Here is a 26280-nt window from a genome sequence, read left to right as displayed (position 1 = left end):
TGAAAAAAATACTTGACTAGAATGGTCAAGATTCAATTTCATGATGTAGTGTCTTCTCTCTGTGTTTAAAACATGGGGTCTTCCGGTAAGAGGTAAACAAGTATTCACAAGTTTTAAACACCTACAAATTGACTTTTCGTAAAATTGCTGTGTTCAGTTAAAAAGTCCAGCAGAGTAACATTGGTTCCAATGAAATGTTTAAATTCACTTTGCACAATTGATAAGATTTATTTTAAAATGTGTAAAACCATTCTACCATTCTATGATTTAGAAACACTTTTTAAGAAAGAAGTCCATCATAAAATCAATACATAACAGCCTCTTTCAAAAAGCCCAAGTCTCCTGCATAATTGCTCTCCCTTTCCTGGAGGCTCACATTCAGACAGTAACTTGCTGACTAGCGCTTTTGGAGCACAGGCTTTCTTAACTGTACTGGTGCATGAAGGTGTTTTGATTCAATAGCATGCTGTATTAATTCAATGTGTGAGCCTTCAGTGAAAACCCAGCCACCTCAATTTCATGCATATTGAAAATGGAGAAGTAACTTTTTTTTCCTCACAGAAATACCAAGGCACAAATTCATCTGTGAGAGGAACTCTACACGAAGCTGCCAGGGAAATCTTGAAGCTGTATGGATAATTATTCAGCACTCAGTTGTATAGATTTATGCAAGAGTAAATGTGTTTGTTGCAATCCAAGAACAGAGCAGTGCTTATCTCACAGTGCCCTACTGATGATATTACTGATGATATTATTGTGTAAAAATGCCTTGTGTGTGTTTATGTGTGCGTATTTTGCCTTTAGAATTACTTAAATTTTGCCCTGCGGGTATAATGTAACTCATGATATTGTTCTACTGAGTTTACAGATCTGTTTGTTGCTTAGTCATGAATGTTTGCTGAGTCCCTGAGTTTCTGGAACAAGCATGGACAAAGGTCTTACCGCATTAATCAGCACAACACACTCCACATCAGCTACCTGCATATAATCCCTGTGTATGTGTGTACGTGTGGGCGTGTAATGAAGGTGTTTCTCAGCAGGTTTCTCTCTGTGCTTGTGCCACGGCCTGACTTGTGCCTTGTCGGCTCCTGCCTGACCTGCGGACCACGGCCTAGGCTTGCAGCAGCTGTTCCCAGCTGTGCTTCAGAGATCCTCTGCTAAGACGGTGGCTGCAAAGCCTTTGCAGAGCGTGATGCCAAAGCTGAAATGAGATCGGGGCACGGCTGAGCTACGAGTTTCCATGACCCTCAACCCTCCTTCACTGAAACAGGCGCAAGAACTCCCTGTGACCAGCACAGAGAGCAGTGAGCGGAGCTCCCTGGAGCAGCGCCGCCGGCCGCGAGGTGTCAGCGTTCCCGCGCGTCGGCTCCGCGCCCCGCCGCCTGACAGGGCCCGGCCGGCCGGGGGCTGCCGCTCGCCCTCCCGCGGCCTCGTCACGCTGATACCTTCGTCACCATCCGGGCCGGGGCTTCGTACCCACAGCTCCGGCGGCTCTCTCGCGACAGTCGAAACTGCGCTAACCAAAAGTGGGGTTTTTCTGAGCATATTCGAGTATTAGGTATGTGCTTAAGGAAGATTGCTGTTTGTCTCCGTCGTTACAAGGCAAATCACTAGAAACGTGCAGGTCCCTAAAGCCTGTCGTTGCCTCCCATGACAGGGACAGTGCTTCTGAGGCACCCACCAAGCAGGGCAGCCTGCGCAGGATCAAGCCGCCGTGCTGACCACAGCTCTGCAGAGCAGGCCGTGTGGACACCCACGCCCATCCAGGTGCAGCCAGTCAGAACAGCTTCTTAGGGAGCCTCTAACCAAAGCTAGGCTGGTCCCACTGGCTAGGGAAACCACGCCACAGCCTGTGTTCCCAGGAGCAGGTGTTGAGGAAACTGCTCCTTCAGGTGTGTGCATGCCAGTAACAGCAACATTTATAGACCCCCATCTCAGCTGCCTCTCAAACCTCTGGACAACCATGGTCCAGTGGGAGAACTCCCTCAGGTGTACTTACAGCTTTCTGCCAGATAAAAACTAGAATTTACTGGTCTGTCAAGCATGAAAAAGGGTAAAGTGGACTTTCCTTGTGAGAACTGATTATCTCAATGTATGGAGCATGGTGTCAGAGAGTCTCATCCTTCTTTAACCTAGTCCAAAGTGATGCTTTTGTGGTGGTCCCTGGCTACTCTGTACACACCACTTGAGCATTCACTGACCTGGACAGAGTGACTCAGTCACCCCGTGAAATGCCTTCAGGCAGTGTTTAATGTCTCTTCAGTATTTCCTATTGCTCAGTTTGTGCAACACTTTCCTCATGTCTCAGAAGAGGCTTCATGCTTAGGTCTCAGTTCCTGCCTTTTACCAGAGAGCTTAAACACCCGTCTCAAGGCTGTGAATCCTGGTTAAGCTGAGACATCCAAGGTTTAGTTATCAACTTTGGCTGTATCACTTAAGTCCCTTGTACATATGTGATGCCAGCAGAGCACAAGGCGGCTCAGGATCCCAGCTATGATTGTATAGACTTCTCATGTGGCCTGCAGCTGATCCAAGGCTTCCAAGTACATAACAAAGCTCAAGTTCTTCCTAAGTCCCATACGGGTTTGCTCTGTAAATGGATGAGAAAATATTCGTGTTGTACCACTCCCTTGAACTTGGTTATAGCTGTAGGATTCTAACTGAAGGTAGAGAGGAAAACTTCTTCCTCAATTTATACTTCCCTGAGACTGCTATAAGTTTATTCTGGCCATGACCAGAGATATCATATCTCGCTTATTATGTTCCCATTTTTAGATTTCTTAATATGGTTTTTACAGTGGGAATACATTTCTGCCTTGTATATAAATCCTAAAACTAATTTAGGGAAGAGCCCATGTTGGTATAGATGCAGACTTTCCTTGTAATTTCTTAAGTATCGTAAATTGTAACGTCATATGATGCTACTTTTGGAGAGGAGTGCAGTTCACAGGTATTCTGTGACTAGATCACAGTACAATCAGGCTTTCAAACTTTTCAGCAATGTAATAGCAAACTTCATAATATGTTACAGATTCTAACACGTAATGCTATAGTTAACATTATAGTAAACAACTAATAAGTGGTATTGGATGCTTGGCATGGGATATCACTCTGCAGGCTGCCATTCTAAGAAGTGCAGTCTAATGGCACAGTGGTCAGAGCTGCTGAGGAGGAAAAGTTCAGAGGTAACTGGGCTAGAGAGCAGACTTCAGCCTTGGGCTCACAAAAGCTGTGTTACATCCCAGCCTTGGAGCTGGCCTGTTGCGTGACTTTGTGCCTGTTGCCTCTGTTCTGTGTATCTTGCTCTTTTGTATGAGAAAAGCCTTGCTACTGTACTCCTCTAGCAAGGCACATGATTTGTGTAGATGGAAGTCATACTAAATAAATACACATTATTTGTACTTAATGAAGTAGCTAAAATGAAATCTCTATTAGGTAGGGTTCTGTAGCAGTCTACAGTACTTCTGGGGATTCTTACTTGTAAATAACCGGAAAAACAAACCATACAAAAATAAACCAGAAGATTCAACTACTGATGACAGATTACTCTCACTTAGATTTCCCAGAGTGGCTTTTACACTGGATATGTGTAAACTGTGGATTTGATGTGCAACTAATTAGCTATGTGTTTGGCCAGCCAAGAGTGTGTGTGTGCCTGTGCGCACACATGCACAGGGATTTGAGAGTGTGCTCTGAAATGTGGGGAAATGAAGGGGGCTTTCTTTCATTTACTCCTTCACTCCCAGCCAGGAAGTCAGGCTTTTAGGTTGTTGTATATTTCTACAATAAGTCAGTAGTAATAACAGATTAAATCAGTCTGATACATCTGTGTTTTTATAGCACACAGTATATATTCCCACCTAACTCTCTCATGATTTCTTTTTTTTCCGAAAGCTGCAGTAGAAGAGAAGAAAGCACTTATTTTATATTTTCAGTGACCTCTAAGAATTTCTAATATTTTGGGAAGGGTCTACTTGAAGCAATGATTGATATTAGAGATAATGTGTGCTTGATTTGCCCTAGAAGCAGGAAATCCTTTTTAAAGCCCAGTACCTAGAGCATGTCTGACAAAGTGCATGAGTAGTTTCTGGTATGCAAAGAATTACCTATATGTATATAAAGGATGACTTGGTACCATGTTGGATCAGGACCCTACTTTCCTAGGAAGCAGTTTCAGCCAAAAGCATTTCACTTCATATCCAGGCTTACTTACGTGAATACTTCCAATCCCCATCCCGCAATGGCTGTGAAGAGCCTTGGGCCAAGGTCCCTGGCTGGGTTCATGGCACAGCCACTGTTCATTCCCAGGGAGCAAGTAAGAACGATTATAAGAAGTCCAACTGCAATTGGCTCCAGGCCCTTTGGTACTCTGTTGTTTCTGGTGTCAAAAATAGCAAATATAGCCAGAAGAAGAACAGCTGTTGACATCACCTGGCCAATGCGAAGAAAAGAATATTGAATAAATATGTGCAGGTTGCTTCTAATAATGAAAAGAAGAGCTACAACATCTCTGTGGATTGTGGTGGCTTAAAGCTGGTATTTAGATCTATCCCACTATACAAAGTATCAAAGTTTGAACCCCAGTCTCCCTCTAGTTCACAGTAATGAGAAATTTGCATATGTGTGATGAAAGAAAAGAACAAGAAATGTGCTGAGTACATAGCAAAAACTCTGCAACAACCTGGTGTGGAAAAACAGAGGATTTAAAAGGTATTTCCTGTGTGAGGTCTAATGCTTTGTTTCCACATCTTTTTTCTGTTCAGTTCAACAGGGTTTTTTTTGTAGTTCTGCTCTGCCACTACGTTGATAAAAAGTGCTTTATGTGACAGTAGCTTATTCTAATAAATTACCAGACTAAATATGCACCTCTTAATCCAGACACTTCATAGCACAGGGGAAAAAAGTGAAGTCTACAACATCAAAACTGAGCAGCTAAAAACTTACCCAAATCACCTGCATTAAGGTTGCATGTGTGACTGTAACATGATCTCATGATCTCTCTATTGCATATACTAATTGAGCTGGTGAAAGAAATTTTCTTGGAATGACTTTCTGATGGAAGTGCTGCTCTGCTTAAATCAAATGTTTTGTAAATGCTGATTTTGCTAATAATTAACTTTATGGAAAAACAGAAAGAAGTTTTAGCAATGTCAAAACACAATTTTTACATTGATTTTAAAGTGACAAGTTTGGGCTTTCTTTTGCTTTTTTTTGGTTTTGTTTTGTTTGTTTTGTTGTTTTTTTTTTTACTTCATCTGGTTTTGATTTTAAAATATCCATTGGCAAAAGGATCTTAATGGAAAGAAAAATCTGCTGACTGCTCCAAAACAAAATTCAGAAATTGTCACAAAAAGTCACAATGAAGGTGTTAAGGTTTGTTGTTTGTTTGTTTTTGTTCAGATTTCACAATTGTCCTGCCGTTTACACGAGGAATTCCTGTGCTCTAGCAATCCCTAGTTTTTCATAGCTCAGTTGCGCAGTATTTGTTTCATGTATGCCTGAAGAAAACAGGTAAATTGATTAGAAGTAGTTAGGAGATATGAAGCTGTATTTTTCACTGTTGGGTAAGTGGGACTAGAAGATACAGACTGGAAATGAAGTAGAGAATTTTGGAGATTCAGTGGTTTGAAAGAATAACAAATATCACAAATCTATTTGCAAAGAGAAGGTTGGAGATGAGGCTTATGGTAGCAGAAAACTCACGTGTTACCGTGGCTGTTTAAGCATTTCTTAAGGAATAACAGATCCACAAAATGAGCTGGCTTTTGATGCAAATAGACATAGTGCTGCTGAAGTTTATGGAGAAACACTGATTTATGCTGGGGAAAACCTCTTACACGTATCACATTAAACACATGTAGAGTGCAACAATTAATATGATGTATGTGGAAAGAACAACTTGAAATTAACGTGCTTGTAAAATATGACTAAAATGTAACCCCCACAAACAGCATTGCATTCTCATTGCTATTGTACATAGTGATGTATGACCAAAATGGTGAGAGTCATCAGACCCGTTAAAGAGCTATGTATTTTTTATTGCCTAGTTTTATAGTTTTCAGTATGTTTAATTTGTAGAGTCAAGACAGCAAGTGCACTTACCTGATCTACAAATCCATTTATGAGGGATAGATATGGAGCTGGATATGTTGCAAAGATATGTGCTGTGGCATTAGGTCCTGTGACTTCAAGTGTTCCGTTGCTGTACTCCATAAAGGCATCTATAGAAAACAGCAATTACCTGGTTGCACTTCTCCATAAACATTAGGTTTTCTTGGACTAGAATATATGTGATAGATGTATGCACTTCATATTCTCATCTGAAAATGCTTATTTTATCTGGGAGCATAGTTAATGGATTTAAGGTGATGTGCTCATTCCCTCCTGTCTCATCTCTCCTCCTGTGCATTGAAGGACTTGTTTTATGTACCACAGCCTTCAAAATGGGGCTTTTTTTCCCCCCCTGCACATTGCTCCAAAATCAGCGCAAGGGAGAATTTTCTGATTCTGAGCACATTTGCATTATTCTGTAAGAGGTGCGATATTTGGCACAATGCCCTGAGAAATGCATAGCATCCTGACTGTACTTTGTAAACTTTTGGAATTCCCAGCCAGGAGGAATTACTGCTATTCTCTTTGACACTTGTGCAATGACTTGTTCTGGGTATGAGCTCTCCTGAGAGATCTCGTCTTCTAAAGAAGTTTGATTTTTTCACTCTGCATGAGCTTAACACCCAACTGCTATGCTAGTCGTCCACAAGGGGAAGGGAAGGGCTAAGCCCAAAACTTCACTTCATTGTTTATTTAAGTTAGTGTATTTGTAAGTCCACATGCATCTATGTTAGTATATTTTAAGTCTATTTTAAATAGTATACTATGACTTCTGCATCAGAATAATTTGATAGCAAGCCCTGAAGTTCCCAAATTCTAACACTAACCTTAAACAAACAAAACCAAAACCAAACAATCAAATAAAAAATACCACCAAGCCCAAAATAGTAACCACAATTCCTAACTTGTTTTTTTTTCTTTTTTTTTCCTGCTCCTGATTTCTATCAGTACTGAGCACCTAACTGATTTACAGTAGGCATTTCCTTTCTTATTTTTTTATTTTCTTGCATCCAGACCCAGCACTCTGGAGACACAATGCAGTAAGAGGGGCTTTGGAGAAGGGAGGCTGGGGCAGAAGCAGAATTTTGGAGGAGGTGATTAAAGGAACTGATCTGACTGCATGGATTCATCAACTCAGGGACACCTGTGTATGTAAGTCAAAGATTTACCGAGTTGTTTTTCCCTTTGTGGCACACTATAAAATAGAAACATGCCTAAAGGATAGGAGTAATCTCTCCCGCCTCCCCCCAGTGTATGACCCCTTCATCACTACCTGGAGTTCATTGCCTTGGAGAGTTCTCTGTCTAGGGTGGTCTGCAGTTTAGTCAGGAGGGACTTGAACTCATATCCTGTAACCTCAATGAATGGCATTGGTGATACTAGCCTACAGGCACTTGGATCACGTCTTTAATGTTTCTAATTTGCCTGGAAGATGAATAGCCCTATATCCTGGCTATTAAGTAATTTAAAATCCTTACTGAGAAATACATGATCTCAGAGTATCTGATTTCCCATGAATAATTTTTCTAAATTTCAGAACATTTCCTGCAGTATTAGTGTTTCAGAAAAGTTGTAGGATATCTGGAACGTTTGAGCCTTTTTTTTTTCCTTCAAATTCTTTATACTTCCTCCTTTCTTCTTTATGGTTTCAGCCTCAGTCCTGCCATTAGCTCTGTGTTAACAGTCCTCTGCCTGCTTGGCATTTATTGAAAAACTGGGGCCTTAGAGACAGCCTGACCTCTAGTTTGTCCCATGACCATGTCTAAGGTATACTCACCGTAATAAATCCCAAAGACAGCTGCTGCTCCAACAAATGCTCCCAGGAATTGTGCTAATATGTAAATTGGTAATTTGGTCCATTTTAATCTTCCAGTCACGCACATGGCTAATGAAACGGCTGGGTTTATGTGACCACCTGAAAAATAAATCACAAAGTAAGTCATATGAATGACTCAGATACATGAGAATAGGTGAAGGATTTGCAAAAACGTGGGCACTTTTGAGCATGAGACCATGTACATGGTTTCCCAGAGGTTATTTTGCGACTAAATGCTGTTTGCAATTAAACTGAAATAAGTTGGATGAAACTGAGGGGGAGGAGGAGGTAGCCGGTATCCACCAAGATCCACTAAGAGCTTCCCTACTGATGTTCGCAGAGTGTGCTATGTATCAGAATGCTGTCCTGCAGTATATAATCTATGAATCTACAGATAACTTTTCTAGAAGAAGCCTGAATCTGTCCTATTGGTTGTGATGGGAGGGTCCATCATTCTGCAGGTATTCTCTCTCCTCAAGAACTTTGGCTTTTTATCCATTTTTAAGGGAGGACTGGGGCAGCAAAACATTGATTCAATTTAACAGTCATGTATTGAAAGTAAGGACGATTACCAACTGGATCATATTCTGAATCTTGAGCTAGATCTTGACTACACTCAAGGGAAATGGATTTAAGTCATGTTCATGTCCCTCTCTTCAGCAAGGGGTTACCTCTGAGCTCTGTTTTCGTGAACATAAAATAATATTAGGGCTGCCCAGCTTCATGCTGACTGCTGGTGAGCTATGCCCAGATGGGAGAGGGGAAAGCAGTGCATAATTCTTTATCACACATTTTCATCAAGCTCTTACATCCTGCAGGAGGTTCCGCAGTGAGGGAACTGATAAGGCACCTGTACCAAATCAGAGAATTCCTGTGCAATTTCCCTCCTTCACGTTTAGGAGTAGCTACACCTGAGCTCACACATAGGAGACTTCAGCAACACTGGAAGTCTTTGTGATGGTTTTAATTTCTGAAATGTATTTATTATCGTACTACATGCTAGTCACTTTCCTCAATATCTTTTATCAACATAGGAAAAAAGAAGTGTTGAATGCCTTTGGAAAACTTCAGTTTTCACAAATATGTAGTTTATACTTAAGAAATCCAAATTTCTTGCCAAATAAATAAACAGATGTATTCCATGGTAAAAATACAGTAAAACACAAGCATTGCAAGGATGTAGCAAGTCCATTGCTTACCTTCCAGGCAAAGTCACATTTCAGCCCATACTGCTATCAGAAAAAATGGCCTTTGCCTTTAATAAAATAAATAAAAGAGAGTGACCTTTGTCTGTCAAAGGATAGTGTTGGAGAAAGGGCCTCTATGTACAGTTTCTGTATTTGCTTGCACTTCAGGTCACTGAGTCATTATCTTTTGAAATCCAGGCACCTTTGATACATAAAGAACTGACAAACACAGATAACAAGCTGGATAAAACCTTCTTTGTATCATTTCCAAAACTCTGACCTGGTAGCATCAGTCTTGAATTAATTTTGAATTCCTCACTGTGTTTCAAATTCTTCAGTGCAGAGCAGATAGATGGATGGCACCTTGTTTAACAGCCCTTCATGTGAATTTTGATAAATTGTTGTCTTGTCTTTTGTTCTTTACTCTGGCTGGAATGAATCATTTTACTTTCTTTCAACACCTGATACTGTTCCCCACCTGTATATAATACAGGGTGATTATGATGGTCAGGACAAGTCATATTAATATTAGCAGTCTGATTAACATTAAATCTGCAAAGGAAAAGTCTTGTTGAAGGCTCTCATGCTGACATAGAGGACTTAAAAGATTCTTGGTTCCTGTGCCCCTGGCAGTCTCTTGATTTAAAAAATAAATAAAGTCTGCTTTGGAAACTTCCCCATTTTTTCTAGTTACAGTGATCACAATGATGAGTTTGTCTGAAATGCTAAATTTGAAAAAATGGTGGGAAATTATATAGAGATTGAGGAAAATGAGATGGAAAAAAGCTTTAAAGGGAATTTACCTAGATAAAAGAGCTCAAGTTCACCAAGTGAAGACAATATATTTTGTGTTACTGTGAGTTTAGAATTCCACAAAGAGTTGATGCAAAATATTTTACCAATACATAAACATGAGACTTCATGGCCAAAGAGCCATGGAATTTGCTAACAAGGATATACGGGAACTGATATTCTAAAATGTCTACCAGTAATCAGATGTTGTCCCAGCCTATTGAAGTGTTTGTTCCTATTCTTTAATAGAGAAAATGCACTGCATGCAGAATCCTTTGTCGTGGGAAAAAAACTCAGGATGCACAATACTGCAACCTCTGCAGCCACTGAGACCTGCTAGAATTGAACTCTAATTTTCTGTATAATAGAGATGAATGCCCTTAGAGAAGCAAATATAGGAAAGGTTAGTGTCCTTACAGGTTATTTTCATGATACTGCATTAGAAGGTTTTACCTGCCTATGTGTAAACCAAGAGCTGCAGCTTAAAGTTGTTCAGATAATAGGAACGTACTGCTGAATTAACTTTGCATGGTATCAGTGCACCATTCTACTCACTTTCAATGACAGTAGCAAGACTGCATGTTTTGCAGTACCTCAAGCACTTTCTAATAGGAACTTAAAAACTTCCTCATGCCTGCTGTTTTGTAAAAGAAATTATAATCTCTGTAGAAGAGAGATTGCCGCAGTAGTTTCTGCTGTGGCAGCTATTTATTGAACCAGTTATACATACCTACAGATACCTGCCCAGCTGAACTTTACCCCCCTCATGAATGGTCAGAAATTCCTCTATGGGAACTGGACTACAAGGGAACCATTTGCTCTAAGAGCAATATAAACTCCACATACAACACAGAGTATTATGTATTGTAATACATATACCATGTATTATTACAACTCATGAGTTTCTGTTTTACAGGGAGGATTAAAATGTTAAAGCAGTTATACCAATGTTCGTGGTATTAACTGGGTCAAATTGAATAGTAGAGGTAGTAGAGAATAGTAGAGAAGCAAGGCATGTCAAATGTAGCACACAAAGACACCTGTGGCTTAGCCATTCTTAGGATTCCTGACCAATATATAGAGGAAACATTAAAGCAGAAACAAAGGGACAATGACAGTACACTGATAGTGTATCACAGAATGTATCTCAAGTACTGAATCTTTTTGCTGTTTCTGCTTTCTCTAATCTGTTTTTTCTGAGAACAAACAAAGCGAGTTTCTTTTAAAATTTGGGGCAAGGAGAGGACTTGCTCGTTATAAGACATGGAGAGTTGAATTGTACACTCTAAAGCGAACTCTGCTGCTTATACCCTTTCATGGGTTGTCCTACCTCCTACCTGGCTGGCAACCATTTTAGTTGGTGAATGCAGGATTCTCTCAAATCTTTTCCTGGTTATTATTGACAGAATTCTCAAAGCAACACCAAGTAGATTTCTGGTTTGCACAGACCACTGCTCATAAAGGCCAGAGGTGTGCCAAGAGTGTGAACTACCACATTGTAGTTCGGATTAGAATTTGTTGGAAGTGGTTATCAAACAGAAAAATAGAAGGAAACAAGAACACAAAATAATTACTAGCAAAACTCTGATGCAGATTCTGTTGTAATGGTGTTTGTTACTGACAGATACATCACTGTTTATTCCATGAATTGGAAATAATATAATAAGGTAGCCTTAAAATTGTGGCAATAAATGCTATATCAGAAAACAGAAGTCACTTACCAGAAATCCCCCCAGACACGTACACTGCTATGGTGACTGCCATTGCAAATCCAACAGAGACTGTCATGGGCCCACCATGAGCTCCTCGGCTAAGGATGGCCTGCGCCACACACCCACATCCAAGCACCTGTATTTTAAAAGAAAAATGTGAAATCTTAAGCATGTCTGTCAAATGTTACTGGTTAGTTTGCAGCTCTTGCTGATGTCCAGGTATAGCTGAAAATGTTGTTTAAGTATTGAAAAAATGCTAGAATTTGCCATTAGTGGCATGGGTACTGTTGTTGCCTTTACCACAATGAACATTTGCCCTTATTTTCCCCTGTTTTGTGACCAGAAAGAATGTCTGCTAGTAAGAACCTCTGTCTCTCTACAGAAAACACTTTTCAACTATAATGGTGTTATACAACTCTGAATTTGGAGCCTGGAAAAGATCTCACAGTCTCCACAACAAATCTCTGAATCTGGAAGTGAAGAGGGAATTATTTCTTTGTGCTAAGTTTCCAATTCCAGATTGTAGTTATAAGCAATGACACACACACACACACAAAAAAAAACAAAAAAACTATAAAAGACTTTTACGATAAAAGTCATGAAAAATAGTCCAAAAATGCTTAATGTTTAATACTGAAACTCTGGAATGAGACAGCTGTCTGAAGATTAGAGAGTGTGTTACTCTTACGCTGCCTTGATGTCATATATTGCTCTGTCAAAACATGAACTGCTAGACCTTACTGTCAGTGATTTTAAAATGAAGACAATAAATGAGGGAGAAAGCCAGAACAGGTAGTATGACTCTGAGCCATGCAAGAAGATTCAAGACTAAGGGCAAGAGAGATTAAAATCTAAGAGCTGTTATGGACCAAGGCAAAGAAAAGACAAGTTAGGGCAAATCATAGTGAAATCAGACAAATAACGTTTGTAGCATCATAGTTCAGACAGACTTAAAAGTAAGTAGTTACTTATACTCCTGAGGTATAATTTTTCCCCTTGCTGTGCTCAGCTAGCTTTCTGCGAAAGCTGAGTGCAGGGTATATTGTAGGGAAAGGGAGAGGAGCTCTGGCTGTGGAGCACAGGTGGAAGTCTGGATCTGGCTGGTTCAGTGCTGTTCTAGGATGCACAGGAGTCAAGAAGCTTCAGGGTATTTCATGGGCTTTGCCATTTGAACAGTTAATTCAAGTGGGGATACCTGAATAGTCCACGATGGAGTGTACTCAAGAGATTTAAACTAACTTCCATTTTATGCTGGTTCTTCCCAGAATGAAATTCAGCAAAACATTTAAATGTATGCTTAAGATAATCTTTATTTAGTTCTAAAAACCGTGCTTAGCTTCAAGTATGTATTGAAGTCAATAGGAAATATTTTCAAAGGTACAAAAGGCCTTTAGTTTAGGATGGACTAGGTGGTCTGTGTTTGCTAGAAATCAATTTGTCTCTTTGAAAAATCTTCTTTTTAAATACACGCCTATTTCTGGATAAGGACCCAACATTCAATGGAAGATACCATATAATATCTGTAATCTGAAGTCATTTGCTCCTCTGCAGGTATAAGCAATCTGAATCATAACATTTCTGGGATGTGACGAGATTTATCTTGAGCAATGTTAATTAATTTGATGCTAAATTAGATATTTATTTTCCTCCTTTTATGGTACGTGGGAATCTGTTTGGTTTTTCTCCTTCTCACAAAAGTATTGCATCTTATCCAATGCAGTTGCTTTGATCTATCTCCTTGCTTCACTTTAGCATTCTGCCATTACTGCACGTCACCCATGACTGTGTTGTAAATGACCTTCCTAACTATGCATATTTGAATACCTAAAATACAGTTGCTGGAGAAAGGCTTGCTTTTAGTTGCGAGGCAGTTCCATTCAGAAACGTGTAATGAGAAACAATGTAATGGGAAAATCTCTCCTGCCTTAGAAATAGACTATACCAAAAAGATTTGGTGATTGAAGTTTAACAAGCAAGTCCTGCTAGAATAGATGCAATTTAAACAGGCAAACTCAAACTTTTGTTTCCATTATTTCCCCAAGGTTTTAACTAATTCCAAAATGCGATAGAGAAAACTCTCAGTAAAATTACTCTCAACCAGCTTTGCAATGCAGACAGAGTTTGTTATAAAAGTGCCCCAAGAATGTGTCGTTATATCCAGGTGCAGTTCGTGCCTTGAGGTTATAATCATGCGAGCAAACAGAGAACTGTATGGTGCCAAAGTATTACAGCTGTCAGGATATGTGAGGATAGGGTGGTGTTAGATAGCAGTAGTTTATTGGACTGTATAATTGAAAGTTACAAGACATTCAAAGCTGCAGTCAACTGCTGTGCAATGAATGGATGACATACGACTACGTTATGCATTCTCTCATTTCTGTTCGTATCTCATACCTCACTATTCCAATGTTAAGCACAAATGCACATACAGATATAAAAGCAAAACAAAAAACATTTCAGCTGTTCACAACCGAAATTACATGTTTTTTTTTAAAACTTCATATGAGAATTCTACACATCATATATTTATATGTTTAATGAATATGGAAAGAATGGGTGTGCTGAAATTTATAAAGTTTAAGATTATGGCACAAGGCTAGAGGAGGTGGAATTAGCGTGCTCCAGCTTTCATTTTTCCAGACTTCTCAAAGGGAGTATTCCAGGAATTGCACCAAGCAATATTTAGTGAAAGGTATGGCTCAGATATGGAGGAGGATCGGTATGGGATGGTCTGCAGCCCTGTGTGAGCTGGGGTACAGTTTGCCTTTAGGGAAGTAGTTAGGTCTACAAGTATGTACTTATGCTTTGAAATGGCATGGACAAAAGTTAGCAAATTCAAAAGAAAAGGATATTCTTTTGAAAATAACGACCTTTTCTGTAAGGGTGTTGAAAAAAGAGAACACGAGTGGGAGAGATGGTTATAGAAAAGGATAAGGGACAGTAACCACATCTATGTACATCAACTGTAAATTCACATGAAGAGGGAAGGAAATAACAGAGGATGGCTGTGGCCTCCCTTCCCTGATTACTGCAACCAAGAAGAATCATAGAGAAACAGCTGTGTAGTCTTCTTGCATAACAGCTACTGTTATACATATTACAGGGAAATATGCAACTGCAGATGCTCTATTTTTGTGCTGACTGGTCTCAGAAAACTGAATCTGCAAACAAGAAGGCATACAAGCCAGCCTGAGCACAGCTGCACTGGCTTTGTGCTCAGTGGATGTTAGTGAGTGACTGCCTGCTCATGTATGACCAATGAGGCAGGCACAGTCCGTGTGTACCCATTTGGAGTTGAGGAAACTGGGGACTAAACCTGCAAATCTGAACCATGTCACAGAAATACTTTATCTGCTGTCATTTTCAGGAGGAGAGAAAGATTTTTTTTTCTCATACTTACTACTACTAGGCTGACATAACTGGAAACTATCACCTAATCATGTAATTATGTGAGCAGCAATTTAATACCCTGTGAATCTCTGCTTGGCTGAGTTAAGACCAACTTGATCATCAAGTTGTAACTAAATATTCTAAATTTCTAGGCCAAGCTCAGCCATCAGTGCACCCACACAAACCCAAGCACACAAATTTGATGGGACTGTAATTTAGAGTAGAATATAGTCAGGTATCTTTATCTTATCTTGTCTTACGTTACCAGGTTTTCATCTTACCAGTTGTCTATCTCCTGATCTTAAATTTACTGAAGTAGTATCAGTTCTGACTTTTTTGTTCACAAAGTAATTAGATTGCTGTCATAAATAGTATGTCTGGGTGTGGAATAGCTGTCTGCAAACTCTGCCAAAAAAGTTGCTTCATGGACATTAGATCCTTCCCATTGTCTTGGGTAAGAAGGCTAATGTTAAGAAAGGAAAACAACTGGCCTCTTGTGAGCATAATGTCTTGTTATTCTCTGGCAGCTTGCAGAACTTTATCCCACTCAGACTGAAGATCACAGTGCCTCTGTCTGCACTATTTTCATTTTTTATTTTACAAATGCGTGAAATAGCATTTTTCAGTGTAAATAGGATTTCTTGCAAGATTGGAATCAAGAATTTTAGGGAATCTAATTTTCTATATGGCCTGTAAAGCCTTAGACATCTTAAAGCATAAAGTTTATATTAAAAAGACCCCTTCTTATTAAATGTATCTACTGGTAACATGCATTCATAGCTATACACTCTTACTGTAACAGTAAAGAAGCAGCCAAGTCTCCTGCTTTTTATCAGTGTGGAGGCAATGATGTGTGTTTTTTTCTATCTTGTACATCACCAGTTGCCAAGCTCTGGTGAGTTAAACTCCTTCAGTGGGGTAGCATAGATGTTCATGAAGGCAGAGTATGGCCTCAGTGGCTCCACAACTGATGATATTCTGCTAGAATACAAGAATTCAGTGTGATACAGTGAATCCAGAGTCAGCTGTTACAATAATAATAATAATAATTTAATTATAAGATGTACTCTTTCAATAGAGAAATATTAGAAAAATACTTTCAGAATTTCCATTTTAGTTAGTTTTCAAGACATAGTTAAACAGCTACAGGTAATCATGAAGAATCTCCAACGATCTCTCCACCACTTCACAATTTTCTGTAAGGATGCCTTTGTTCAGGAAAGGCGGTAACCCTGCCCTTTCCCATGCCACACTCCCACCTGTAATCTCCCCATTCCCCAGACAGGCATTTGCTGCTAGTCAGTGACATGGCTGCTCCCCTTTTCCAGACTGGATGGGCCTGCAGCGTTGCTCTGGGTCCTGCCACACATGCTAGGTTCCTGCGCCGTGCTGTGAAGGGGACAGGCTCGGGTGCTGTGCAGCATGTTAGGCTAAAGCTGTGTGCTTGCTGCAAGCACTCTTCTGCTGTCCCAAGTTACCTGTCCTGAGCCTGCAGAAGCAGAGCAGTACTGCTGGGACACTCGAGGACATGAGAGCAAGCCCTGGCATTTCATTTCTAAGGGAGATTGCCACAGGTTCTCCACACAGCCAGGCTCAGCACCAAGCGTCTAGGCCCTTAAAACGGGAGAGGGCTGGGAGAAGTGGTTGCATTTGCCTTTCACGTCAGGTAGGGATCTCCCTGGCCAAAACTGCCCATGAAAACATTAGAGGGTTGATTGTGATTTTCTGTAGTCTTACGCAGTTTTTTCCTGTGGCCCCATTAATATTTCCATGCATGATCACCCAAATGGGTGTTGCTTATAAAAGCAGTAAATAAACTTTTCAGATGAAAGTCCAATTACTAAATTGATGGTGTCCTTCTAAAGGGCTCTAATTCGGAGTGTATTTTAGAACTCACTTTCATTTCTAATCTCTTTATTTACAAAACAATTCTGATTAAGAATTTATCTGTTTGCATTTCATAACAAGGTGTTTTATCATGGATTAGAAAATCTTTACAAACAGAGACATGGTTTTGCTATGTTTGTGTATTATGTATAGCCTTAATTCAGCCTGGGCTGTTAAGCATTCTTTCAATAGAGATAATAATGCCAACAGCAACAAAAACAGAGATGCATTAGATCTACTGAAATTCAGGGCATGAGCTCTGCAAGAATTCAAGTCAGAGGAAATTCCTGTTCTTCCAGGAAAAAGCAATCTTCATCTCATTTCTTGTCTAATATTTGCCATCTTTTGTTAAATCAGATAGTACTTAAAAAGTTTAAGGTGAGATAAAAATAGAGCTTAACAGGCAAGTAATTTTAAAATAGTTTAAAAGCACATGGCTTTTATTTTATCATTAATTAAATATTTTGGTGGGGGCAGGGGGATTTTTGTACATTACAATTTAATCAAACTTGGAGTAATAAAAAAATCACTACATCCATTCTCCTGACGATCCCCTGGGACACAACCAATATCCTCTTAGGTTCAAATGGATTTCCCTTTATTTTTTTCAGACTTACTGTTTAATAAAATAAAGGTTTGAAAAAAAAATATCATTTAGTTAATTAAATATTATAGACATAAGCCTTCAAATGATTGCCATTTTGAAACTTTTTTTAATGACGGAAAGCATTACTACTTGGAGACATGAATGTAAATTTAATAAGGCTTTGGATGAAATGTGTACATAAAGCTTTTAAAACAAAGATTTGACTCAAACTGTTCTGTGGGAAAAAAATAGTGAAAATATTGAGGTACAGACTATGCTGCGTTAATAAATTGATGCCTTTAAATTTTTATTACTGCTTTTGCACATGCAATAGGAGACAAATAAAAGCTTGAAATCACTTGAAATGCAAAGGTCTGCATTCTCTCATATTTTATTATGATTAATATTGCACTCTTCATCCTGAAAAGCTAAAATGCTTTTCTTTCCTAAATTATACAGGGTAACTGGCTTGAGTCAATTTCTTAAGAGAAGATTGTTTTTATTTTCTTACTAAGTTTTAGAAATTTAGGAGAGAAAGGAAATGAAACATTTCATGTTTAGATGCAAACTCTCAGGAGTGAAACATGGCCCCTTATAAAGGGGCTAGGAAGCAAAGATGAGGCAAGGGAAGAAAATCTTACCTAGTAGCCTCATAAAAAAGGAGTATAGTCAGGTGCTGCTGCCCTCCCAGGTTACTCTTACTCTTGAGCTGAGGTGTACTGTTCTGCTTTGCTTCCTACACCAACTGAAAAGATTAAAATCTCTCTAAACTAGGATTAAATGTGTTTAGTCTTTGTAATGGTGCTTGGAGAATACAGGAGCATGCTTTGACGTTTCTGAGAAAGGAGGTTTCCTATCATCTCTTAACAATATAATGGTACATATCTTTTCTTTGACTCTCCTTTGGGTGCAGAAGCAGGGCAGCTGGAGCTTTGCTGTGCCCTCATGTTCGAGGGGCACAGTTACGATAAAGACTCAGTATGTTTTATTTCTAAGTTCTTTTCTGTTGGTGAAAAAAAATGTTTCTTTGAGCTGAATGCTTCCTCTTTTTTAGTAAAGAAGCCTTTTAGGGATGGGTTAGAAGGAACTGAATCAAATTCTCCTTTAAAACAGACCATGGACTGGAGACCTCACTAGAATGCATTTTTAGCTAGAGTGGTTCATTCATCTCAAGTGTTGAGATCACAGAGACATAAACTCACTGTATGGCATGAACCACATCTGTTATCTCTTCTGTTCTCCAACAGTTTATGACAGTTTTAAAAAGTGATTACTTTTATTACTATTTTTTAATTTGGCCAAAGGTTTGAAAAAAAAGCTTGTAAATTTCTGCCTGTAAAACCTAAACTGACATTTTGCACTCTCATTCCTTCAAAGATTCCAACTGTGAATCTTCTGTGAGGCTAAGGGAGAGTGCCTACACTTCAGTTCTATAGATGCAGACTTTCTGGGGGAAAAAAATAAAAAGCATCTACAGAAAAACTTCTCACAAAATCAGGTTCAATTTACTGGAACCTCTTGGTTGAACAATGAGAGCCGTTATGTGTTAGGGCTGATATTGCAAAGTTCAAGATAACTCTCTTCTAAGTCTTCCATGCAATACAGAACATCTGAGTCACCTGAAAGTCTAAAATGTCATATACTGGAAAAAAAACAAATAACCATAATTTTTGCGCTTCAGGTTGTATTGAAACCAAAGAATTTCCTGTGACTTTTCAGAATTATTTGCCGTAATGAACACACAGGGTAGAAGAATGGTTGGGTAACCTTCCTTTCAGTTCCTTCACATTGCTAACTATTTAGCTGAATTAAAGAATGACTTCAGGGAGATCTAAGTGTTTTCTAGAAAAAAAAAAGTTATTTGATAATGTAAAATTATAGAAATAATCGCACTGTACAACAACACCTCCTTACACTGAGCCCACCTGAGGATCTTTATTACCACTTTGACTTCTGTTTACAATGCTAATCTTATACAGTTGCAAGAAGGTGGAAGAGTTTGCACATCTTCAACAGAATCATTAGCAAAATGTAAGGTCTTAAAATATATACAACCAGTACATTAACTGAAACAGAAAGGACTCTGAGTTTGGGATGACATGGAAAGGAAGCCTCTTATTCCCATAAAATGAGCGGTTTTGGTCTGGAAGTTCAGGATTAAATTCTGTGACGTCAGATTCATGAGTGACTTCAATTATTTAGTGGTTGAACTATAATATTACTGCTAGAGACCCTAATTTATGGATCTCTGTGGAATATGAACCACTTTTCAGAGTACAACCATGGCTGAGACCCGTGGTATTTGTAGCATTGTATAATATTTAAAAATCTGTTGAGCGATATATCACAATTATAAATGTTTTAATAATCTTTTTTGTCTACCTTTGACAAACTTAAGTTCATTGTCTAACAGGCAATTATATAAGATTCTGTACTGCAGGAAAGTCAGTGCTAATCTCAAACAAATTTGTTAGAGATTACTCCTACTTACTATTGCTGTAAGCCATTTCATTCTATACAAAGTCTCCATTTCACAAAAATTTAGAACAAGAATTTATTTTCTTTGTGTAAAAATTCTAAGTAGTAATTTTGTATTAAACACTAAACACTTATCTAAGGAGTAAATGATGAAAAGCTAGATTTGCTTTCATGTAATAATATGTAATGAGGATTCTAATGCATGCTTGGAATAATGGATATATATTACTGTACAGTATTGTAAGTAACATGCACTGGAATCTAGGGCCACAAAAAGAAAGATATTGAACAGTTGCTTACATTTTAATCTTCTAGACTGAAAAAATCCATGAAATGTCACACTTAAAAATTTTTCAGGCAAGACTGAGCTCCCCAAGAAAGCAGAAATGATAACTTACATAATGAAGTGGTCAGAATATGAAAACAAGACAAAAAGATTTTGATGAGCAACAGGTAAATAGCCATTCTTCTAATTAGTTGGATTGTTTGCAGTGGGCGATGTCATGCACTCAATTCATGCAGGTGCTGATGCACTGCAGCCTCTGCACACACAAACGTTTGCTTCAGTGAGATTTTTGCAAGAGGCTCCCTGCTTCCAGATGGGGTCTGGGCTTTGGAATAGAAAAGGAATCCTTCTCACTGCTAGCTGGCTTTTGTGTCCCTGTTTACTTTGGGTGGGGCAATGCACAGTGAGAATTGTGGGAACATTCATTTAGTTTTCCACTTGGTACAACAGTAACAACTGAGGATGATGATGTCTTAATTTGCTCAGTGTTGGTCATACTCACTTATTTGACTGTGTCCTTAGAGAAGCAATAGAAAGTTGCAAATATGCTGCCTACTCGTCTTTGTATGCTAAATGGAAGCCTGTGTTCTGTTTCATCAAAGAAACGTATGCTGCTCTGGACTCGGGAGACACTGGCTGTTGTGCAGCTCCTTTCTGGGAAACTGTTTAGTAAGATGCTCTTCAGAGTGAAAATGAAATACAAACTATGTTAGGTGAGCAGTAGCTGGTAAAGGAAGCCACATGGCCCATTTGGCTTCTCTTTTTGGAACTATTCCAATTCAGATATACTTAATGGCATAAGCCAGAATAAATCCCATTTTGTTTGAGAGCAATGCAGCCAAGTCCCAAAGGAGAAATATGGAGAGAAACATGATTAAAAGCACAGAGGCAGTTGGCTAGTTGAGTTCCAGGCAGACTCCCTGGAAAGTCACATAAGCCATCTATCTGATTCAGCATGGCTTCTTTACTCTTTTGTGCTGATACCCAGTTGGTCCCTCCCACAGTAACCCACAGGAGCCCCGAGAGGAAACATACTGAACCAAGAGACACGCTGGAAAACAAAAAGCTCCCCAGAGTGCTCTTTCTCAAGGGAGGCCTCAGGACAGCCCCAACTACAGAAGGCTGAGGCTGAGACTGATGTGTGTATGCACTGGCCTCTGAGCCCACCGCACTACAAAGGGGCTGGCATTCTCCCACCTGCGGGACCTGTTGCACAGGTGTGGGATGGAGGGACCTGTCCCAGAAGTTGGTTCTAAACACACTGTGCAAAAACTACAATACTCAATATCTGCTTCATAGAAAGCGTCTTCCTTTTCAAATGTTCGTTAAAAACTTTATAGGCAGATTGTGTATTTGTAAGGATATTCATTTTAAATTACAAATGGCACAATGAAACTTTGCAGGTTGGGGGTTTGCCATGGGACGTACCAAGGCAAATGCAAGGCATAGACAGGAGCTCACAAATAATGTGAAAACAGAAATACCAAGCCTAATGCACATTCCTCATTGCCTATGCTGCAAGTGTAACTTAGATATATTAAAAATGCATCACTGTTTGTTGTTTTGTTTTGTTTTTAATAGAAAACACATATGTGTTTAAGCACAACATTTTCTCAGCTTGATGGAACCTCATAAAGTGAATGTGATATAGTTCAAGACAGTAACCAAAAGCTCAGTATAACCAAAACCACATGCAATTTGCATTTGGTTATGGACTGAAAAATGTATGTTTTCTACTGCTCCAATTCTTGTCCCAGAATGTAACTGGAGAAGCTGTGCTGTGCCTTAGGGAATAATTCACAGCCTGATACTGAAAGAAATATTGTTCCCCTGGAAGAATAGGTCTAAGAGTAAAGTAGCCTAATCACCAACAGGATTACCCAGCCAGGCGATAACAGCAGCTGCTCTGTATACCATTGGATCTGCCTATACAGCAGAGGACTTCCAGATTTGTACAGTATAGTGTTGTTCACTGAACCCTCAGAAAGCCTCAAATCAGGTGCTTTGGTAAGCAGAGAGAGGGGCTGGCAGCGGCTAGTCCATATTACCAAGGCATGCTGTGCAATATAAGCAGATCTGTGAAGCAGCCAGTTTAGAGGACCTAACTATGGACATCTCAGGGTGGGGATTGCTTAGCCGTATCTCTAGTCTGATCCAGTGGCTGAGCATCTATTAATGGTCAGCACCTTTGCTGTGCTTCTGGAGCTCTCCTTCCACTTCAGTTTCATCTGAAAAGAATTCAGTTTGCAGGCTCTGAGACTATGCTGCAAGGCAAACCACAGCATATTAAGTAGAGATAACCAGGAGATGTTATCCAAACTCTATACCCAGGGACTTTTTCAAGGCTTGTCGTCTCAATTCTGTTCAGCTCTGCAGGTGGAGCCCTTCTCAACGCCAGGGGAAGGCTTGTTATTTGCCTGATGTTCTAGGTGTCCTGAAATTAATCTTACAGATTTTACACTTTACAGTTTGGAAAATAATATTGCAAGACTTGAGAGTTACCCAAGATGGTAACTTAAGCTCTTAATAGTACATGGTCTGTGACGTTCTCCAGAAGAAATAGAAATAGGTGATTCAGGGGGATGGAGTTTCACCCAGCTGGCTTCTAGAGGTACTGGGCTGATCACAGGTTTAGGTACCATCAGTTAACACTGACTTCCAGAGAGAGCCTGTGGATAATGGAATGGCTCATCCCTGCCCTGCTCCCTGGCACAGGTCCTCCGTACAAGCTGTAAAACCCATCACAGTGGCAAAAAATGGCTTTCAGGAAAGATTCAAATGAACAGTGCTGTAGGCTGTGAACTCTCATCTCGCTTTCAGTTTGTAACAGGATTAAAACATAGTTGTAGTATAGTGGAAGAAAGCTATCACTTCTTTTGCATACATAGTCTGTTTTTCAAGGATTTCTGCCTCCTGACTTATCAGGGTGCCCCTTTGATTAGCTCTAATTTAAGTTAATAAGTTTAATATTTGTCTGCTCTTTAAGAGAAACAACTTACTAGCTGACAGAGCCTAAAAGCAGTAGCAATAAATAACAGCAGAAAAGTCCATTTCTTCCCAATAAACTTTGTACTGCTGCTAACTTGCACAGTCTAAAAATAAATCGAGGTATCTGAGCACTTGGAAAGCTGCAGTTTAATCCATGTGAGGATCTTCTCTGCTTTAAGCCAAGCATAAAACTAGAAAGGGTAAAATAGAATTAAGAAATTCAGTCAAATTACCAACAACAATTTTAAAGCTTCATTTTCTATTATATTCATATGGGGAATATAATAGAAAATGGACTCTGCGTTTCCATTTCCTTCTAGTCTTGTGCAGCAGGACATTAAATAATAGCATTTGCGATCTAATCTGCACTTTAATACGTTTTCTTCACTTGCTTAATTGTATTAATGGACAGAGGAGGATGATATTGTGGCGAGGACAGAGGAATGGAAGTCAGGTGATCTGGGTTATATTCAGAGTTCTGCAACAGGCTTCCTGTGCAGTCTGCTCTAATCAGGTTTGCTAATATATAAAATGAAGATAATGACATTTCCCCTCCTTACCAGGGTGTTGTGACACTTAATTCATTAATGTTTGTAAAGTGCTTTGTGCTCCTTGCTTCTAAATGTGCTCCTTACTGTAATGTCTTATGGATCGTATTAAATTTGAGAATAATGTTACTTTAGTGCCTGTGCACTTCAGTTGGCTGAAGTGTAGTAAAGACCATTATTTTCATGTATTTTATGAGCTACTGGAATTTTTTAGATGGCTTACTTGAAATTTAGCTAATATAGTTACAGTTATAAAATACACTATGTCATTCCTATGCCCGATTTTTATTTTTTCTGCCCTTTCACTATGATGAAATATTTAGCAATAAGCAAGACTGTCTTGTTCAGACTAAGAAGAGGAAGAAAGAGTTTGGCATAAATATTCTAGCTGCTTGACTTCCAGCTCTGCTACTGAGCCTGCTCTCTACCCTGGTAAATCACCAGACAGCTCTGTTTCCCAGTGCAAAATGCACAGAAATCTTGAGCAAGAAATGAAGTCAAAAAGCTTTGGGGATATGGAAACATGGAGCTTTGTTATTTACCTAATATTGTAACAGCACTACAGAACCAAACAAATGTATAATTTATGTAATATAGTTAAAAACAAAACCAAAAATAGTTAGCTTACAAAATCTCTGAAGATTCAGCAGTGTAACTGAATAAATTCACTACAAGTCACATGGCTAAATCGCTGTGTAGCACAGGAAAATAACTCAGCTAAAATTCTCTTTTAAATGTGCAATACAATAGGTTTGTTAAAGCAAATGGAAGTTGTGCATAGAAGTGAAAGTAGAATAAAATGCTGAGTTTTTAAAAAACAAATACGAGAGTTGTTAATATTCACTGTGTATATCTAGATGTTTTAAAACATAGTTGTTCGATGAAATTCTGCTTCTATAAAAATCAAATGTTTATCAGTTGTAATATATAAAGCTATGAGTTTTTAATAGCCAGTGATAATTACATCAGGTGAAGAAAGGAATTACAAACTTACCATAAATAGAAGCAATTCATTCAAGGGTGTGCATTGTTTTTCAGGCAGTAACCACGCTGCTGGTATAGTACAAGAAAAAGCATACATGTCCCCTTACAAGCACTGTCCAACATTAAATTAGTAGGAAGGAAGGAAAGCAGCTGACACTTACTATCAATATAAAAGTTCCCAGGAATTCTGAAAGGGCTTCTTTAACCAAGCTGTTCTTCAAGGCAAATTTCTCCTTTAAACTCCTTTTGCTTTTCCGGCTCATTTTGGCTTCCTCTATTGCTCTGGTGCCCTAGTTACAAATACACACAAAATTTGCTCTGTAATCGTCCCTGCTTCAGCTGAACTTTGACACTTTTACTTATACATTGAAATATGAGATTTCATCCTGTACAGCCAGTGAAATCATCTGACTGCAGGCATTGACAGAACCAACACAACATGCCCTAACAATTCATCATGAGTTTTCCATCCTGTGCCTTGTGTGAGTATGCTTCTATTTATACTGGTTAGATAATACCAGTAAGTTTACAATCAGAACTTTTCTTTTTTCTTGCAGAATGGATTAATCATTATCTTTCTGGCTACATTACTTTTTTTTTTTTTTCTTCCTGGTAAAAATGGATAAAATGTTCCTGTCACCCTGATCGAGAAGAAAGGCAAAAAGAGAAACCACAAAGTAAGGAGTCAAAATATGGTTGAAAAATTCACTCTGACCTAGATTGGGATTTAAGCCATGCTACTATTGGCTGTCTGAAACCTTTTCAAGGGGAAGTTGTAAAAGAGATTGAATGCTTGTGAGGATGCTATGCTCTACCCTGTAAATAAAAGCTCTTACCTGGTCAGTTCTGAGGGATTTTAGTGGCTAATGAGGAATCTTACCTTGGTTGTATGTTGAATTTGTACATTCACACACGATGCTCTTTTTGGACTCAATGCCTTGCTCTCTAGTGACCTGCTCTGTTTACAAAAGAGCAACAAGGCAGAATAAATTAGGAACATTTAATGAAATCTGCTTTGGTCCAGTGGCTCTCTATAATGCAGTATAGGCAAATGAAGCACTGAGAATGACTGTATGCTCCCAATTATATTTAGCTTAAAAGCGCATAGGTGCTATAATATGAAGCATTATATTATTATTGGCCATTATCTTAAGACCTGAAGTTGGTGAATATCTCAAAGAATTGGACTTCTTAGAGAAAAATATTACACTTTTAATCTTTTATGCATTGTGAATGCTTTTATCAGATGTGATACTAACCTCACTGATATGTCATCTGGTTGATTTACAAATATTTTCTGTCATTTGACTTAACACCAAAAGCTGAGCCCAGTTGTGGTAGGTTATTTTAGCATGTGTTGTAGATGTCCGGTGCCTCAGTTTGTATCTGTCCTCTTCCTTTTTTTACCTTGGTGGCAAATGTGTTTAGGTCTGTCAGTACTGCCCTATTCAGCTGTGAACAGGACAAAGACTTATGGAACTGGGCAAATGGGTCACTTCTACAATCCCATCAGTG

At 39.0% G+C, this 26280-nt stretch overlaps 2 protein-coding genes across 3 annotated transcripts in view; one reads left to right on the top strand and one right to left on the bottom strand.

The window, feature by feature from the left end:
- Positions 1-25178, bottom strand: part of AQP9 (aquaporin 9) — a 29440-nt gene extending 4262 nt beyond the window's left edge. The window contains exons 1-5 of one of the 2 annotated variants that reach the window (XM_035553953.2): positions 24927-25178; positions 11628-11754; positions 7889-8026; positions 6103-6221; positions 4214-4431 (exon numbers count right to left, since the gene is read on the bottom strand). In XM_035553953.2, the coding sequence (XP_035409846.1) occupies positions 4214-4431; positions 6103-6221; positions 7889-8026; positions 11628-11754; positions 24927-25028 (704 nt within the window). In that variant the 5' untranslated portion in view covers positions 25029-25178. Of the gene's footprint in view, positions 1-4213; positions 4432-6102; positions 6222-7888; positions 8027-11627; positions 11755-24775; positions 24835-24926 lie in introns of those variants that run through there. The other variant, XM_035553954.2, reaches the window with a different exon arrangement.
- A 206-nt stretch (positions 25179-25384) lies between these two features.
- The window catches only part of ALDH1A2 (aldehyde dehydrogenase 1 family member A2), a 64298-nt gene continuing 63402 nt past the window's right edge, over positions 25385-26280 (top strand). Inside the window, exon 1 of the mRNA XM_035553950.2 lies at positions 25385-25442. The gene's annotated coding sequence lies outside the window, so the exon portion shown is untranslated. The remainder of the gene's footprint in view (positions 25443-26280) is intronic.

This window comes from Cygnus atratus, chromosome 11 (assembly GCF_013377495.2).
Source record: "Cygnus atratus isolate AKBS03 ecotype Queensland, Australia chromosome 11, CAtr_DNAZoo_HiC_assembly, whole genome shotgun sequence".
NCBI classification, from domain to species: Eukaryota; Metazoa; Chordata; class Aves; order Anseriformes; family Anatidae; genus Cygnus; species Cygnus atratus.
The sequence above is the reverse complement of the archived record's forward strand: the minus strand, read 5'-3'. Positions and strand labels throughout refer to the sequence as shown.